The sequence below is a fragment of the Pteronotus mesoamericanus genome, unplaced genomic scaffold (genome assembly GCF_021234165.1).
Source record: "Pteronotus mesoamericanus isolate MK-2021 breed Mesoamerican mustached bat unplaced genomic scaffold, CSHL_Meso_final scaffold_232, whole genome shotgun sequence".
Taxonomy (NCBI): domain Eukaryota; kingdom Metazoa; phylum Chordata; class Mammalia; order Chiroptera; family Mormoopidae; genus Pteronotus; species Pteronotus mesoamericanus.
The window spans coordinates 19,537,360-19,556,344 of NW_026555311.1; the positions used below are offsets into that span (position 1 = coordinate 19,537,360).

The following is an 18,985-nucleotide window of genomic DNA, read 5'->3' on the forward strand; positions in this document are numbered from 1 at the left end:
CCACATTGATGATTTTATATTTTTTCTTTACTTCTTTTGTATGTGTGTATTCCTCAATTTACTGTTGTAATTTACTGGTGTTACAGATGATCTTCATGCTATTGCCTTTTAATCATTGTACTAGCTTTAGTGCTGATAGACCCACTGCTTTTGTTTGCTTTTGTCAGTGAGAATTTTTTATTTCTGATATTGTCTTATTCACATTTTTTTACATTTTTTTTCTTCTTCTTCATAAATAAGTCCCATTAACATTTCTTGTAATGCTGGTTTGGTGGTGATGAACTCCTTCAGCTTTTTCTTGTCTATGAATCTCTTTATCTCTTCTTTGATTCTAAATGATAACATTGCTGAGTAATCTTGGTTGTAGGTCCTTGCTCTTCATCACTTTGAATACTTTCTGCCAATCACTCTTGGCCTGAAATGTTTTTGTTGTGAAATCAGCTGACAGTCTTATGGGAGCTCCCTTGTAGCTAACTAACTTGTTTCTCTTTCTGCATTTAAGATTCTCTGTCTTTAAACTTTGTAGTTTACCAGACTCTGCATCTGGTAGATTGGTAGCCACCATTTTGTTTAGTTCCCTTTCTGCAGTTTTGTTCTGTTATTTTATTTGGGATATGTTTATTTGTCTCCTTATTCTCTCTGTGTCTGTTTTTATGCATTTTATACATGAGCTATGTCTTCCAGTATTGGCAGACTAGCCTTATATAGTATACAGTATCCTGTATGGTATAATGGCACAGTCTCCCCCCTTCACCTGAGCTGGGTGCTCCAATGACCTCCTTTTGTAGTTGACCCTTGATTACTGTTGACATATCAGTGGGTGGGAATGACACGCAGGTGGACTGGTTATGAGGACTGGCTGTGACTTCAACAGAAAAATTGTTGTTCGGAGACTGACCCAAGGAGTAGGAATCAATTCAGCAGGACTCTGGTGCCTGCCAAATTCACCCTTTGCGTAGGTTGTTTGTGACACTAATTGGATGGTGCTCTAGTGTGGCCAGAAGCCAGCCACCAGGAATGTTGATTCTTGGGAGACCCCAGAACCCAAGCTCAGTCACTGCCTGTGACCAGCCGGGAGCCACCTGGTCAGAGTTCCGCAGCGATCTGTGGTTGGTAGCTGCCTGCGCTGGGCTTGGAGGAACCTTGGAGTGGCTATGCTGTGAACTGATGTTGGCTGCCACAACTGCCAGGACTGAAGTCACTTAGCAAGAGGTACATGGTACGTGAAGACTAGCTGCTGCTTTTTTTGGGTTTGTGGACTTTTAACAGGTTTGAGGGAAGACCACAGCATGATCTCAGCCCAGCCACTTGTGTGGGTTAGTCTCTGAAAGAGGTTTAGACTAGGAATTCATGATAGTGTGCACACATATGCACGTATACTAATGAACATACTCAAAACTCTGTAAACGTGTAGGAATAAATACAATGAAATACGTACAAAGAAATTCTAAATCTTTACAGAGGGCTATAAAGATGACTATATGGGTAGATACCATGTCCATGGATGGGAAGACTTGATGTCTTAAAAATTACTAATTCTCGAAAACATTCTATAAAATCCATATAAATAACAATGGTTCGGGGATACTGATAATATCTGGAAGAAATAAACACTTGAGACTTAACCTCTAATTTTTGAAAAAAGAAGAGAAATGTAGAGACACTTATTCCACCAATTCAAAAAATAAATTATAAAGCTTCAACACAAGAGTGCCCTGGAAACCACCACCTCCCCCTTTACTGGGCATTTGTAGCACTTATGTCAACTGTAGTGCTTTTTAAACTCTTTTGCCTCTTCTTCCTAATTAGAACATAAATAATTGAAGGGCAGACATTAATTCTTTAAATTCTTTGTCTTCTTGCAGCAGCACACAGGTTTTGTAAAGTATATAGAGCATGCCCTTAAGTTAGGCATTCAGTGGGAATGGTTACTTGAATGTAATTAAGAATTTTATCACTAGAATATTCCCATTGCAATACAGAGCCTGGCTCACTTATGATAGTGCTGACTTCTTTTCAAGCTTGGCCCTCCCTTTGACTCCACGACTGGATAAGCCGATTAACAATACCCATCCTGCACCTCCTTCTTGATACCCACAGGAAATTTAAGCAACACAAATCTCCAGACCAAGTAAATGGTAACTTTTTCTAGTTCCAATCCCTAACCATTATAAAAGCCTAGCCCATTCCTTCTGCTTGGCCCAAGCCAGACTGGACCTCCTGGGGCCCACCCGGCTCTTCCTGAGAGTCCCTCTGTGAGTAGTATATTGTCTTTCAAATTTTCTTTGTGTGGAGTATTATCAGCCTCAATATCTGAATGGGATGACCAAAATACTCATATGAGGCAAAAGTAGTATCCGTTTTTTAAGGTCATTGTGAAATGTGTGAAAAAAATAAATTGGACATCTGCAATCCTGTATATAATTCAAAATTAAGTTTCTAAATACACAGAATGGATGTATTCATTTAAAAAACATCTCTGGGCTGGAAGCTGACAGCGACAAATATGCAAATATATCTCTAAAATAAAATTTCATAATTATTGTATTATATCATTGTTTTGATTATAAATTTTGTAACAGAAACATTTTATAGATTGAATAGCTCCAGGAGAAATACCTCATTTAATGGTGTCTTTCTTTTCCTCCTACTGATACTCTCACTAAATACATGTTGCCTAAGCAACCTCCCAAACTATTATTTTGTCTTTGAGACAGCTTCGGGAAAATTAATATATTCAACTTCTGCGTCCTAGCCAAACCATGAATTAATAAATTGGTAGGATCAGAAGCATGTTCAACAGCCTCTCTTGGATCCATACGTGCCAATTCTCTACATAGATAGGGAGATTTTGGCAACACCTTGAGTTTAAATTTGACTTACGCATCTTCAGTTTAAAAAATAGTTCTCTGCCAATATTTTTCATACATTTAATTCTCAAGGACTCCTGTTGATAAGAAGCTGTTCTCATTAAAGTGATTCTTTTGCAAAGAGTAAGCACCAAGAGAAGGATATAGGCTAATCTCTTTTTGAAGCATTTCTTTCTTCCACTTGGTTTCTGTACCTCTAGTTCACTTCTAATGCTCAAGTTCTATATTTTTCTCTGGATTTTTAAAATACATGCAGGTTTCATTCGACTAGCTTTTTTCTCTTTTTGTTTTGGGAGAGAAAGACAAACACATGCAGAAATAAAAAAAAAAAGAGACGTAAAATAAAGAACATAAACTTCCAAATGGCTGTCTTCTCTGTGTAAAGGTACAGGAGAAATTTGTTTGTTTTATTAATCATTTCATTTTAAATCTGAGGAGTTGTGCAAGACAAATTGAAAATGCCAGCAAGGATGACATGACAAAGAGGCTAATAAACTGCAGCATGCTTAGAGTATTGAGAGGAGCTGAACAACGTAAACTGCCTCCTGAGAATGGAACAGGTAGCTAAGCCAAAGCGGGTCATAGCCAGGCTAAACACCACACTGACAATGAAGAAAAATAACTCCATCAAATACCAAAGAGTTTACAAGTGCTGCAAAATATTAACTGTTTATGAAGTATACCTTTATTATAACAAATTAAAGGTCATTACATCCAATGCCTTAACCATGTATTCCCTAAATTAAAAAAACCCCTGCTAATTCTAGTGCTTAGGCTGTTTTTTTCCATTGATGGTGCTGTGTGAAGAGAAAACAAAAAACAAAAAAACATTTTGTACTTTGTGACAAGCACCAAACTAATTTAAGCATCTCTTAACTTTAATGACATAACCAAAGCAATTTAAAAATATTTCAACCATTAACTTTTTACTTGCATAAAATTTACCTTACAAATAAAAAAGAGCTCCCTGTTTTGTATATGTGTGACTTTATGACCTTTTATTTTTAATATTTTAGTTCTCCATTATACTGTTTTGTGCTTTGAATTGGCAGCATTTTAGAGGGAAAATCCTTCTAAAAGATAACCATTAAAAAATGATCCATTGCATCTTCTTTATAGAAAACTAGGAGGAGTGAAGTGCTACTCAGAAGTTACCTTTTTGATGGTTTCCAGCATGGAACGCCCTCCCTGCCAGGGCTTAGAGTTCTTCCTGATACACGACAGACTTGCCATGCTATGCCACTTCCGGTCCTCCAGCTTCTTATGGAAAGCATTAGCAAGCAGAAGCACCGTGTCATATATGTAAAGGTTTGAAATCTGAAAAGACATTGCACAATAATCCTTAGAATCACCAACACCAGCCATTGAGAACATGGAGAAGACCACCAGCTCAGCTGCCTCCATTCTTGCTGCAGATGGCTGGTTGGCTGGGCTATTTATTAAGCAGAAGCGGGTTCCCCCCTCCCCCCATTTCTTGTGCTATTTTGCCATCAAGAATGAAGTTTTGTCTGATTGTATGCTTCAATTACTTTCTCAGCTTATTTAAGTATGAAAGAGAAGATAAAAAAGAAAAGTTTCAACAGAGGCAAGGCTGTTAGTGTCAGACCTTCGAAAATCACTGGCCCTTATTTCATTCTGAGGAGGTAAAGATCTAAGGGCCTAAGACTGGGAGGACAAACTGAATAATACATTTTCTGAATATGTCAAGTTTTTGCATTCTGGTTATTCAGATGGAGAAATATCAACTCGATCTTACATATAAGATGAGTGTTACAGGTATTTTAAAAAAGGAAGCAGTTATCTGTGTGAACATTTATGTCTGTGGGGATTCAGTAATGAAAAAATGAGAGGAAATAGCACCATTCATAAACGTTACATTGATCAAAAATCTATACAAAATTATACAGGTATACACATGCATTGCAATTTATTATCATGACACATACCATAAAGTATTAATTTTGTGAATGTGTGCTTAAAGCTTTCTTTTTCTAAGGCAACCATATTATTATCTTCCTTCCATGTAGATTGAAAAATAAATTGTAAAAATGTTTTCTAAGAGCTATTGCAGTCTTACAGTAAACTCCTGCCAGAATTACTATCTATACCATTGACTACTGTAAATGTTTATTTTTCAAATAAATTAGAAATTATTTAGAAAACACAATCACCAAGAGATATCCGATGTCAGTAAAAGCTGTTAAATGTTATAACCTCTCTGAAGAAAAAACCAAACATAAAAAATGAAGCATCAATGTAACTATGAAAATTAAATTTATCTAAAGCATTTCAATACTCTTAGAAATGTTCAAGTGTCTTACCACTTTTTTTTTTCATGAAAACAAAGGGGATGGGCTATTGATTGCTCTTTGCTTATAATCATGTAGGAATCTTACGAAATTGTCTGTCCCCATCACAGAATAGTATTTAAGTTCAACTATTAGAACAATGAGAGTTTCATGCTATTGGATAACTGTTAATAAGCATTTCCTAACAGTGCCTTGTGAGTTTCTCTTCATTACTTGGTAAATCTTTAATCATTTGTATTTTTAACCATTATTTCACATGTATAATACTTTTATGGAACGTAGTCCTCTCCTTAGAGCGATATTGAATACTCTTATGCACTGTGTGAAATACCAGTTTGTTCTTTATAAGGAAATATGAGGGAAGCTACTCTCCCCCTCCCCACTGACACCCATCTGCCCCTCCTCCTGCCAGACAATTACTGAGAGACTGGGGGCTAGGGGGGGCAGGGAGTGGGAGGGGCTTTGGCCAAAATCTGCAATAAATGAAGAGTGAGACTTGCAGTTAGATGTAGTTGATGAATCAAAATTTAGTCTAAATTAGACTGTAAAGACCCAAGAGGAAAACCTAAAAGAACATGACAGATGAGTAGGCTGTATCCAAAAATCCAGGACAAATCTTTTGATGATCTCTCGATAATCTGCAATAATCTGGCTTTTTCTAATCTCTTCGAGCGCCATATCTCAAATTTGCTTGCTCTTATCTCTCTAGCTTTAATTTGCTTCTTCCTCTGATTGCTTTAAGTGTGCATATGAGGTTGTGATACAAGCATTCTTCAATGTATTTTTTCTTTCTCCAACTAGTTAATTTCCTCTAAAAGTCAATTCCTAGGCATCAAGGTGGGTGAACCTTTCCCTAACAACTGTTAGAACTCTTACCACTCCAGGGCTAATTGGGCAGCTTTCTAAATCTTCCATAACACTCAGTGCCTACCTCTATTGAAACACATTGTAGTGCTAAGATTCTTTTTAAAATTGCTTTTAACACTAAAATATGAGTTTCTTCTGGACAGGGGCTCATATTGTATATATTTTTCTTCTTTGTACTTTTGTTTCTCTTATTCTTTATTTCCCATTGACTTAGCCTAGAGTGTAGTAGATAATTTTTTTTTTGATAAATGGGTGTTTAAAAGAATGGTGGGAAAAAGAATGCTAAGTTTAACATTAGACTGGTTTGACAGAAGTTAAGAAGTGAAAAACTTGACACCTTATATGCCTGTGGCACAGTTTCTCTTGCATGTACTTTGAGCATCCATACTGGTCTTAAAGGTGAGTGCTTTCCACTCAATATGTGACAGGAGTTATCATCAAATAAATCAAAAGAGGCATCAAAATGCCTCTGCTCATTTGCCCACATTTCAAAAGGCAGGATCAAGAGGGGGTGATGATATTCTCTGAGTTTTTAATTATCCCTTCTTTCTTAGGTGAGTGCATATTCTCTCTGAGGTTCATGCTCTTTCCTATGTCACACTTTACAGCCCCTTTCAGCCGTCATCTCTGACCTCCTGGTCGCTCATGAGGTCTTTGACTCCTACCTCACAATGATACTAAACTACTTCCCAGCACTAGAAAGATCTTTGGTGATCTTTTACTACAGATGATTTTTACTTCTCTTCTGGCTACAGCAAATATAAGTGACTATTCACTGGATACAAACACATACCTCCTCTAATATCTTTTCTTTAATCCTCACTTGAGAATATGTTTACTGATTTTAGAGGGAGAGAGAGGGAGGGGGAGAGAGAGAGAGAGAAACATCAATGTGAAAAAGAAGCATCGATACGTTGCCTCCTGTAGGTGCCCCACCATGGATGAAACCCACAACCTAGGTGTGTGCTCTGACCAAGAATTGAACCTGCAACCTTTGGGTGTACAGGACAACCAAGTGAGCCATCCAACCAAAGGCTCTAATACTTGTATCCTAAACACTCATATCTCACCATCTGACCAATCATTTTTCTCCACCTTACTGTCACTACACTTGTTTTTTGACCTCAATGAATCACCAGCATCCACCCTGTCTATATAACAACCTTCTAGTATTTGACACCATCAATTCTTGCTCTGAAATATCCTCTTTATTTATCATCACCTGGTATAATTTCTAGGCTGTTCATCTCAGCTCCTTTCCTCTTCCCTTTTCATATGTTTCAATGTTTGTGTTCAAAGTTTAATACTCAGAAATGACACATTATTGCAGATGTGATCTGACTAGGAGAGGGATAAGGTCTATCTCTCTTTATCTTAGCAAAATGTCTCCGACATAGAGACCAAGATTGCATTAGAAAAGTTTAGAGCACATATGACCTGTGTATGCTCACACCGAATCTAACTTCATCTTACCAGCCTTAAACAAGCTGTCAAACAAGGTCTCATCCACCTAGATTTCCTGTAATTGATTTTGAACCTGTACTTGATATCTGTGAAATTTCAACTTTTAGGCTTATTATTCAGTATAAATTAACAACTTGGATCTTGATTATATAATACAACATAAGCTTTCTCTCCTAGCTTTATGTCATTTACAAATTTTGATACGCATATTTTATTCATTTTCATTCGTGTAGTGATAAACATTTTTAAAATATTAGGACCAAGAATACAATCTCTAGAATGACCGTAAAGAGTTCCTTGTACTTCAAGGGTGGAATACTTATCAGTGTGGTTCAAGTATTCCTCTAGTTCCACACTTCTCTACCTGAGGGTAATAAAAGCCTTGGTGATAGATTGCAGATACTCAAAGTACTTTGGAAGTACTCAAAGCTACATAACATGTCAGAGCCATGTCCGAGGCATATAAATTTTGCTCGAATATTTGGAAAAAACAATGAAGCAATTTAGCTGGTAAATCATTTGAAATAACTCATGCATTATAACTTGTAAAGATAATTATGAGACTTTAACATATTTTGAACTCTTTAAAAAAAAACTGAGTCCAGATTCTTTACCATCTTCTGTTTTTAGGAGTTTTTTGGTCAAAATGTTTAACTGACATCAATCTATCTAGACTTTTTAATGTCTTTCCATAAGGATTTCATAAGAAAATCTGTCAAATGCCAAATAAAAATCAGTATACAATAAATTTATGACATCACAACCTAAAAAAAATTGAATAGGACTTATTTTGACAGTACTTGTTGTTTAGGAAGACTTATGGGCTTATTTAAAGTTCCTTAAATCATGTATATAATAATATATTCTGTAAATGACATAGATATTAATTTTTAGTATATTAAACTCTGAATACTAGAAACTTTTTGTCTCCTTTTTAAAATTTGGGACATTATACCATTGTCTTCTTACTCTTGAATTCTCTTCTCAAGTAGTTCTCTAGTATTTCTAAATTATAATATTGTGATCATATCCACTTATTTATTTATTGTTCTGAACAATTATTTTTCAAGCCTTATCTCCACACCACTGTATTTTCTAAAACAGTGATTATTTTTCTAAATGACTTATATTTTAACCTTCCAAATTGAAGACAATTTTTCTTAGAGAAAACAGAAGCCAAAAGATTTAAATATTTGTTTTCTCTCCATTAGCAGCCAAACTAACTTGGTTTCACCAAGCAGTAAGCCCCTCTCCTTTTTGTTTTGTATATTGCTAGAAACTCTGTTTCTAGTTAAAAGGTGTCTTTAACATTTATCTTGCAACATCAGCTAACCCTTGATTTTATTCTTTCTGACATTAATTTAAAGAGTTGGGAAACTTGTGTTTGATTCTTTCTACTCTTACTTTTTTCCCCATGTGTAGTTAAATATATAACAGCCAAGAGATCTCTACACAGGCCCATTGTACCTTCTTCTCTTCTGCTGTATTGATTATTGTATTTTATGTTGGATTTTTATTTTTAGAGCTGACTTGAATCATATTTTCAAATCTTTACTTTTTCTTAGTTTTTCTTATTTGTACCCTGCTGATGAAAGTGCCTGGGATCACATATACCTGCACTGTTTTACTGCTGGACTCCAAGATGAGAGGGTTGCTTCTCCTAACCACCCACTCCTGAATTTTCAGTACTTTTCTTGCTGCTTTCTTTAATTTTAGTGAGATAACATTTTTCACCAAGGCAACCTTTTTGCCAAATGCTCTGCTTTTAGTGGAACATTTTAAATTCAAGGTTTTCTTTTATATATTAAATACTTAGTCTAATTTTATTACATATAATAGGGAAGTTAATATGTAATAAATCTTCAAAGAAAAAGCAATAGTCTTTTTTCCTTTCATCTGTGGGTTTGAGAGGGGTAAGATGAAGGTGTGGGCTAGAGAAGCGCTGCTCTATCGACATCCTTAATTCATCAGACCAGTCTGGGAATATAAAGATAAAAAAAATACTTGTTTCCTTGATTTCAAGAAATTAGTTAATTGAATCAGAAGAATTATGCTGTTAGGTAAATGAGTTTTAAAATACTTTGTGGTCAGTTACTTTATGCTTTAACAATTTGTATATTTGCTGCTAGTTCTTTTCACAGAAACAGTCTTTAATATTTTAAAATTTTCTGAATCAAATTCTTTTATTTTTTTTTACATTTAAAATTCTATCATTTCTACATTAATTATATTCATCAATGATCAAAGCTAGATCATTGTAAGCATATTTATAAGATTAGCATTAAAATTCAAACAGGTCTTGTTTAGGCTTCAGAGTGACTTATTTTGACCATTGTCTTCTCCTTAATTACATTCAAATACACAAATATTCACAAAGGTGCAAAAGCTCTGTGATATGTATGATGGGGAAAATAAAAAGAGACTAGTACTTTATGGGGTTTAATGATGCCAGGTCCTAGAGGGAACCTATTCTGCAAGAGCTTAAAATCTAGTAGGAAACAAAAAGTTCTATGGACAATGATCCCTAAGTCAGCTGCCTGGTAAATACATGCTGTTCATTACTATGGTAGCAAATATGACAAAATAGTTGGAAACTTTGTAACTCATCTAAAAAATAAATCCAAACATAACTAAAGAGGGGGAGACTATGGATTTATCATTCAAAAGAAGTGGCTTTGCAAAATTACCTTATTGATCTAGTATTATTGGGGATGAACAAGTTCTAATAGGGTTATATTTCCAAAATGTTCAAACTGAACATCTCTAAGTACTAAAACACCGTTCATATTAAACATTTTGAAGGAATAGCTTTCTGAAATATATATTTTTCTGATTTCTGAAATTGACCACTACTTTAATCTTTGTTGTTATCTCAAGGTTAATGTTAAAATACTAACTAACATGTTTGCAGCATACTACAGTGATACCCTGAGGAACTGTTTCATGATACAGAGTTGTTTTACAGTAAAATTCCTTCACTGAAAAGATATTTGAGTTAGAGTATCTGATTGATTTCTTTTTTTCCTGTCTCTTGCTTTGCTAGAGAATGCTCCCTATAACCCCTACTTTTGTCCATGTATCTGTCTGTCTTTTGTAACATCCCCTTCAAACTGACATATTGAGAACTCCTGTGCAAATAAAAATAAAACAAAAAGGTCTGATAGGATTTTTCTTAAGAGAAAGAAATAGGCTCTGGGAGAGTATTTAAAGGGCATTCTTATGAGTAAGCTGCAAGGACTTGGAGTTCTCTATTTTGCTGCTCAGAAATTTCATTTATTTATTCCCAAATTTTTTGTTGTATTCTGCATAGCAAAGATTACAGCTATACCCCATCTGAGTTAAATATGGCTATTTAATACTACAACTTTTTTGCATTTCTAAAAAAAATTCTTGAGAAATACTTCAAACAGGGCACTAATCTTAAAAAAAAATTCTATGTCCCTGTTATGCCAAAAAATAAAGTCATTTGGAATATCAACCTCAAATCCCACCATTAGAAAGATTATGGATATATCTACCTGCTGAGAAGGAAATAATCTTTACTTACTACATTAATATTAAATAGGTATATATTTTGTGAAAATGAAGTTAAAAAGAGAAAAAAACACAGATTCTTTGTGCCTTCCTAAGATCCGACTTAATAAATTGCTGGGGAAGAGGAATAGTTCAGAAATTGCATGCATGTATAATTTAAACGCAGTAAAACCCAGAAACCTCTCTCTAAAATTGCCCAACAAAACATCATTGTTAGAAATACTCCAACACTAAGAATATACCTCCATATTCTGAGCAAATGGGTCCTTTGGATCACACAATGTTGAAGATATTCGATGGTTGCCACGGAAACATCGCTGACTTATATTCTGGGGAACTGGGAACGTCTGCCGAATGATAGTTAGCCTTCCAATTGACCTTCTTACAAGTTCTTGTACATCTACATCATTTATTTCCTATAAGATAAGAAATGCAAGTATTAGAAATGCTTTAATACAGTAACAGAAACACATAATCTATTAATAAATTATCTGGAAATGGTAAGGAATCGTTACCGTAATACACTTACTTAATGCTTAGCCCTCATCCAAAAGCAAACAACACACATTCATTAAAATGATCAACTCATTGGCATTTGTTGCCTGTGCTTAAATTATGTAAATTAATACTTAAACAATTCCAAATAGAGTGATTGACTTAAATATACCTTATTAATAACAAATTTATAATATATGATGTTGAATACTAGAAAAATATGTGTTGTCTACACATCAAAAAGGCCATGAAATAAGTTGCTATTATAATTCATTATTCATTAGTGGGTTTCAGGGTACTCTGAGTATGTAGGAAGATAGTTGCAATGGAAGAATTATATATTTTGTTTTTAGCAATGAAAAGTGGAGCTCTTAAATAATGCAAGCAGAATGATATGAGATACACAATACAAAATAATACAAGAAGAGATACTATTTTTAAAGACTTTTCCCAATAACTTCTTAGAACTATTCGCTTTAACCCATACATTTCTCTAGGTGAAAAATAGATTAAACAAAGTGCTCACTAAATGTTGAATAAATAAGTTAGTATGTTATTGTGGTCTTAATATAAAGATGAAAAACTGTGTTAATTAAAACAGTGTGAACCAGAATGAGTGAATGAAGAAATCCCGTGCTCTTGATCCAAATTAATGTTATTTTGCATGTGAGGGTTCGCAAACGCAAAGGTGTTTTATACTTCCTTCTCCCCTGCCTCCAAATTCCAGCCTTAAATTTTAGAATTTAACTCAATTATGGATGTAGAAGCAATAAAAATAAAATATTTTTATAATAAACACCTGTTCTAATTGGAATTAGAATAAAAATGACCCAAATAAATTTTAGTTTTAAGGCAGTCTTACTTAAGCAGTTTGTGCTTCATAATCTCCATTGGCACCTTTTAAATCAATGAAGCCTTTGCAATGAATATATTATTAGTGTCTTATATTCTTATGGCAACAGAAATAAAAGATTTGACATAAGATAAACTTTAGAATACAGTGAGATTTTATCACTTTGAGTTCAAAGGATTATTATTACTGAATAATGAAAGACAAAAAGACTATTTACAGATGGAAGTTTTCTTCTTTATTGGACTAATCACATAGTGTTCTTCTTTGTATTAGTTTTAAAATTTATCTTTTATTTATAATCTTTAGGAAATATAGATTTTCTGAAAATAAAATAACACCTGCCATCAGCTATATCCAGTATAATATCCTGGATTTTTGGTTGATTAAGCCTTAATGTACCATAAAAAAGTGGTTTTCTCAGTTTAAAATGCTGTCTTTTTCCTTTAGTCTGTGTCATTTCACTGGCCACCAAAATCTCTGTTGGGCAAAAAGCAGGTCACTTTTTAATTTTCTGTCACCAACTCACAAAGAAGAACTATACAGTTTCTTTCAACATCATTTTTAGCCTTAACCTTAACAAGAAATCTTTCAAAATTAATATTACTATGCACTGTATTTAATTCCACAGTGTGTAGACATTTTCAATTAAGGCGATGAAAATTGTACCACTTTCTCATAGTATTAACTAAACTCTGGTCTTTTTTTCTTTAGCACTACTAAGTTTTGTCAAGCAGCACTGTATCTACCTGACTCAAGCCTTGATGAACTACAGATCAGCATATTGGAATAAAAACATTTACAAGTGCCTGTCATATGTTAGGCAAAATACTAAGATAACTGTTATGTTATTTTCTGCTGAAAACAACAAGATTCAGGTACTGTTATTCTCACTTTATAAATAAAGAACTGGAGAGACTCCAAGCTCTTATTTCAAAATACTCTGTATTTACAGTATTAATTTATAAATATCATCAAACCAGACTCTCTCTAATTAATTATATAAGAAGTCTATATTTCCTTATGAAAATTATTTGGATCAATATTCATAAATGGTAGCATTTAAAACTATGAAGATATATTATTTCAGCACATAATAGCTTGATTACTTTATCATTTCTGATAAAGTCATCTATCATGAAGCAAAGTCTTCAAGAGGACTATTTTAAACCCACAAAAAAAGGATGATTGCCTTTTATAGATTCCAAAAACTGAAGTTCTTAGGTGTCTAAGCAACTAGAGTACATCCGAGGAAGTGTCAATTTGAACTGAATATATTTTGCCTATTATTATTTGAGGAAGGGAAAAGAAAGTAATTTTCTGGGAGGAAAAAAATCTGCCACTCTGAATGAAACTAACAGACAGTCTGTCTCAATAAATTCACTTGCAATTTCAGTTTTGACACATGATTTCAAAAATAGTTTGATAATGATATAAAACTTGATTAGGCAGCTATTTTATATTTACAGAACTTTATTTCTGCATTTCAAAATGTGCATTTAAGAGTGGTAGATGTAATGCTATATGAACACTGAAAGCCAAGTGAATATTTAATCTACTCAGAGATACATTTAAATGAAAAATTTGTAAGTAAATGTATTAAAATATTAAGCTATTGTATAATCTAGTAGAGTCAATATTGTCCTAATGCTCTGAATTTTAAAATGTTTAGACTATCTGATTTTTCTAGACATTCGTGTGAAGAACTAGTTCACCATTCATTTTCCCAAACTCCCAGTACCACCAAAAGTGTTCATGTCTATAAAGTATACAGAAAGTTCCTGAGTTTTAAAGCATGTAAAGAAGTTGAATTTAAAAAATATTTGTTTTTTAATATTCTTTATGTGAATGAGTATATTTATGAAAGAGGAATTAATATTATAATAGAAATGGACAAATATGTTTTAGTGCACCTATTTTTAATTTTCTGCTTTACATCTCTAGGAGCAAGGCATACAGTCTCCTTTTTTCCACTCAAAAGTAATTTACATGGATAATCAAAAATTATTAAGAATCAAGTCTATATACGCAAGAAAATATTCCTGTTTACTTTGCTGTGTTCATTTAATGTAGGGTGAACCCTGAACTGCTTAAGAGTGAAAGAAGGGGAAAGCTAAATTATCTGGTACGAATACAACTCTACCCAGAAAGAGTCACTTCTGAGAACAAATCTTTCAGAAAATTGGATCAATCCTGAGTCTTTGTAAGGTATCAGCTTTAGGTTTAAATTAATAGAATTACAAGGAAAGAAAAACTCTCAAAATCCAAAATATTGGATTCTAACATCACACACACACACACACACACACACACACACACACACACACACACACAAACTGGGCTAGCCAAAAATTTCTTTTTTTCTGTAAGATGGCTCTAGTAAGATGGCTACGCAAAAAAATTGTGAGTGAATGTGAAATTGTGAAATATTGAAGATGGAATAAAATACAGAATATTGTTGACATATTACTCTTTATTATTTCACTAAAGGTAAAAACACAACTGAAATGCAAAAAAAGATTTGTGCAGTATGCGGAGAGGGCACTGTGAATGATCGAATGTATCAAAAGTGCTTTGCAAAGTTTTATGCTGTAGGTTTCTCACTAGACTTTGCTCCTTGGTCAGGTAGACCAATTAAAGTTGATAGCAATCGAATTGAAACATTAATTGAGCACAATCAATGTTATACCACGCAGAAGAGAGCCAACATACTCAAAATATCCAAGTCATTACAGTGATGGTAAAAATGAAAAATATGTCTTTTAGTTTATGGAAAAAACTAAACAGGCTTTTTGGTCAACCCAATATTTCAGAGAAGGAATCCCTCCCTCCTTTTCCCATGCCTTTACCTTTTTTCATCTAGCAGAGTTCCTGGCCCATAGTAGGTACTCAAAAAAATGCTGAGTGAATGAATGAATGAATGAATGAATGGTAAGTATTCACCCAACTATCTTCTAAAGATAGATACCTGAAATTTTAAGTCTAGACCCTGGGATGCTTTAATAACTTTAACAATTCTGAATAAAGCAGATTTTAATGATGATACTAAGCAGTGTATCTATTATGTAGTGTAGTTTGAAAAGATTATGCTTTTTGTTGTTTTTGCTAACATGTTTATCTTCTTCATGCTTTAGCAAAGATGATCCTTTGATGCTTCCGTAAAATTTAACATTGGTGTGAAATAATTACACCAGCATTTTGTGGAAGTGTGGAACAAACCCAGCTGTGGGCTGTACACCAGCAAGAAGGAAAGCAGAATGACAACTGTCTGCTTGACAGATTAGTTGTGAGCCGTTCAATTAATCACTACACTAGAAAAAGTGAAAAACATCCATTATACATACAAGACTTTTAAATCTCCACAACAACTTCTCCTTAACAGCAGAATTCAGCAGTGATTAGCAGGGAATAATGACTTAAACCATTTAAATAAGATGTCAGGGCACCAGAGATCAAGTTCAGTATTATCAGGGAATAGAAGGTGCACATAGCATTACACTTCTTGCGGCTCTAAAAAGTGCATGTCTTTCTGTCTGAATTTTTAACTTTTGTAAAACGTAAACAAAGTGCTAGGCCATCTGCTTCAGGACCCTGGAGGAATGACAATACTTACAGGGAAAAGCTGTTCTAAGCTGGATCCACTGATTGTAGGGGGAAGATAAATACCATTATCAACTACTAGTATATGATTGATTACACCATATGAGCTAGAACATCCTCTCATTATTAGAGCACATGTAATATAAATGAAAAAATATATTGTTTTCAAATTTCTACATTAGTTTTTATCATGATCTACAATGCCAACTTTGATTTATAGTCTCTCTCTAAAAAATTATTGAGGCAATAAGATTAAATAAATGTTTGCAACCCATTTTAAAATTAGCAATAAAATACTAGTTACACAAACCAAACTACACAGCATATTTTCCATGTTGAATCAAAATGTGCATTTGTGCCCTGGCCAGGTGGCTTGGTCAGAGCATGGTCCCGTGCAACAGAAAGGTTACAGGTTCAGTTCCCAGTCAGGGCACATACCTAGGTTGCATGTTCAATCCCTGGTGGGGTAAGAAACCAATCAATATTTCTCTCTCTCTCTCTCTCTCTCTCTCTCTCTCAAATCAATAAACATATCCTCAGGTGAGGCATGAGAATAAAAAATAAACATAAAAAAATGGGCATTTCCATATTATTAGGGTTTATTGTTGTTGTTGTTGTTACTTTTAGAGTTTATTAGCTTCCTAGAAAATTTGAGAAATCCATGTTTTTTCTTTTACAGACACTGGGGTAAATTATGAGTCATCCATTATAAATGTGTATACACAAGGCTGTAAATGAAGTAAAAGTAGTGAGAGTTGAGTTTTCTGAGGCATATCTCAAAGAGAATGAGGTTGTGAATGAAATCATGTGGGAGTAAAAGTGCTGACTGCAGATATACTGATGATTTGCGGTGGAAGAGATGAGAACATGTTTAATCTCTGAGTTTTTAACCTCGTATAGATAAAAATAATAACCTATGTATACTATGCAGGCTGTGAACATCAGGTTTTAAAAAAAACTAGGTAGTATTGACCTGTCCAAAAGAAATGACACCACTACTCAAGGACTAATAAGGGGGCTGTGGATAAAACTAGAGATTAAGAGGTTCAGTGATGGTAAAGAAGATATATAAATAGTTATGACAGTAGAAAAATCAAGTGTATGGGAGCAGAAAAATAATGGAGTTCCTCTATACTGTCTTCTATACTTCTAACATTCATTGAGTTATTTGCTGGTTAGATTGCTTTGTTTGTGTGGATGCTTTATTTGCAAAATAGTGGCTCAACTATGGAACACCAATTTAAAGACAGTATTTGTCCTCCTAAGATTTAATATAATAAAGTTTAATGATAACCTCAACAAGATGAGCCATAATGTTTGTGAAAGATACACTAAAATATAAACTGTTATTATTTTTTCCATGACATTCACCACTGAAGAAATACATGCTAGTGTACTCAGTCAGCCTTAATTTATATAACATGAAGGAGTGATTTCTCCCACAGTAAAAGTTGACACATAAGCAGTAAATAGACGACCACTATTGTTCTGGGGAGCTTTATGTGGTTCACAGTTTTAAAATTCTGCATAGTTTTAGAAGTGCAATTGGATATGGAAAAAAATCATTAATTCAGGGGTCCCTTCTTCAGTCTTATCAAAGAATAGAAGAGAATGGAGATTTCCATTTAACAGTTATAAGTATTAACAATTGATGTCTCTGAGGAGGCAATAAATCACTTTTTTCCCTCTAGCCAACTGTAGAAATGAAAAAATAACACGACTCCAAGGTGTTTTACATTGGGAAATCAGTATGATCTGTTTCCCTACCAGAAGGTGGGTGTGAGATTGTGACAGGATAGTAAGAAGATGGGATAATTCCTGGGCAAGTGGAATGGGGGGAAACAAGGCCAAACAGTTTGAGTAACTTACAGCCAGCTGGTGAATTGCAAGAACGTATCTGCCCTAACCAAGGATAGGTTTATACCTCTCCTCCCTAATCGAAGGATACAGAGCTTAAATCTCCCTGGTCTGAGAACTAGAGGACAGAGATCCAATTAATGGCATTTGTACCAACTAAACCCAAGAGCAGATGAAGTCAGGGGAACAAATAACAAAAACCCCATAGAAACCAGACAGACCCAAGATAAAAGTAAAACAGTATAGTGGACTAAAGAACATTCCCACACCCCCTATGTGCTCATTTTGACTCATTAGCATATTAAAAATACACCTGGAAAGCTGATGAATATTCCGCTGAAACCCTCCCCTAAGATTCTCACCCACAAGAAAAAAAATAAAAGCGCTCAGGACAAAGATTCAGTGCTGGCTCCCTCTAGAGCACACCCATGCCCCTACCCGCGGCATGAACTTTTTATTACCTCCTAACACTAAACCCCCATTTTTCTCTGACGTTCCAGTGAATTAACAGGCAGCCCTACCTTAACTCACTGCTCTCCTTTAACATTGCTAGGGAGCCAATGCAGAGCACCGCCTAGGCGCTCTCCTGCTGCTTCTTCTACCCCAAGTCCTGCCTTTGTTTTACTGTCCCAGCTTTAATAAACGTCCTCTCAAAATCAGCTAGACTCCTGTTGTGACACCTTCCCTGCATGAAGGCAAGGACCCACACACTGGAGGCCAGCCCGCGGCAGACCGGCTCCAGGCTGGGCCCCGTCTGGTAACAAGATAGAGAAAGGACTTAGGAGGATTCTCTGTTTGTTTGTTTTTTAATAGTATTCTAGAAAATAATTAAATTAAGAAAACAGAATAAGTGGTTCCTATAAGATTAAAGTTGAAATAGCAAAAATTTCAAATATACAATCTATGAAGAGACTTAAAAACACAAGACAAAACAAAACAAACACACCTAAAGCTTTAGACGAAGAGATTGTTTTAAATTTGATTATCACCACTTACTAGTTGTGTAGTATTTGGCAAACTTAAATTTCTTTGAACTTTAGATTCCTTGCAGAAAAACAGGAGTGAAAATATCTAATTTGAAAAGTTATTCTGCAAGTTTTCTCAGTTTCCTTTTCCCTTTCTTCTAACCTAATAGTTAG

General features: G+C 34.5%; 1 protein-coding gene across 1 annotated transcript in view; it reads right to left on the reverse strand.

Moving 5' to 3' along the window:
- The window catches only part of GRID2 (glutamate ionotropic receptor delta type subunit 2), a 1,366,516-nt gene that overhangs the window by 555,728 nt on the left and 791,803 nt on the right, over positions 1 to 18,985 (reverse strand). The window contains exons 6-7 of the mRNA XM_054591733.1: positions 11,287 to 11,460; positions 4,026 to 4,187 (exon numbers count right to left, since the gene is read on the reverse strand). Coding sequence (XP_054447708.1) covers positions 4,026 to 4,187; positions 11,287 to 11,460 — 336 coding nt within the window. The remainder of the gene's footprint in view (positions 1 to 4,025; positions 4,188 to 11,286; positions 11,461 to 18,985) is intronic.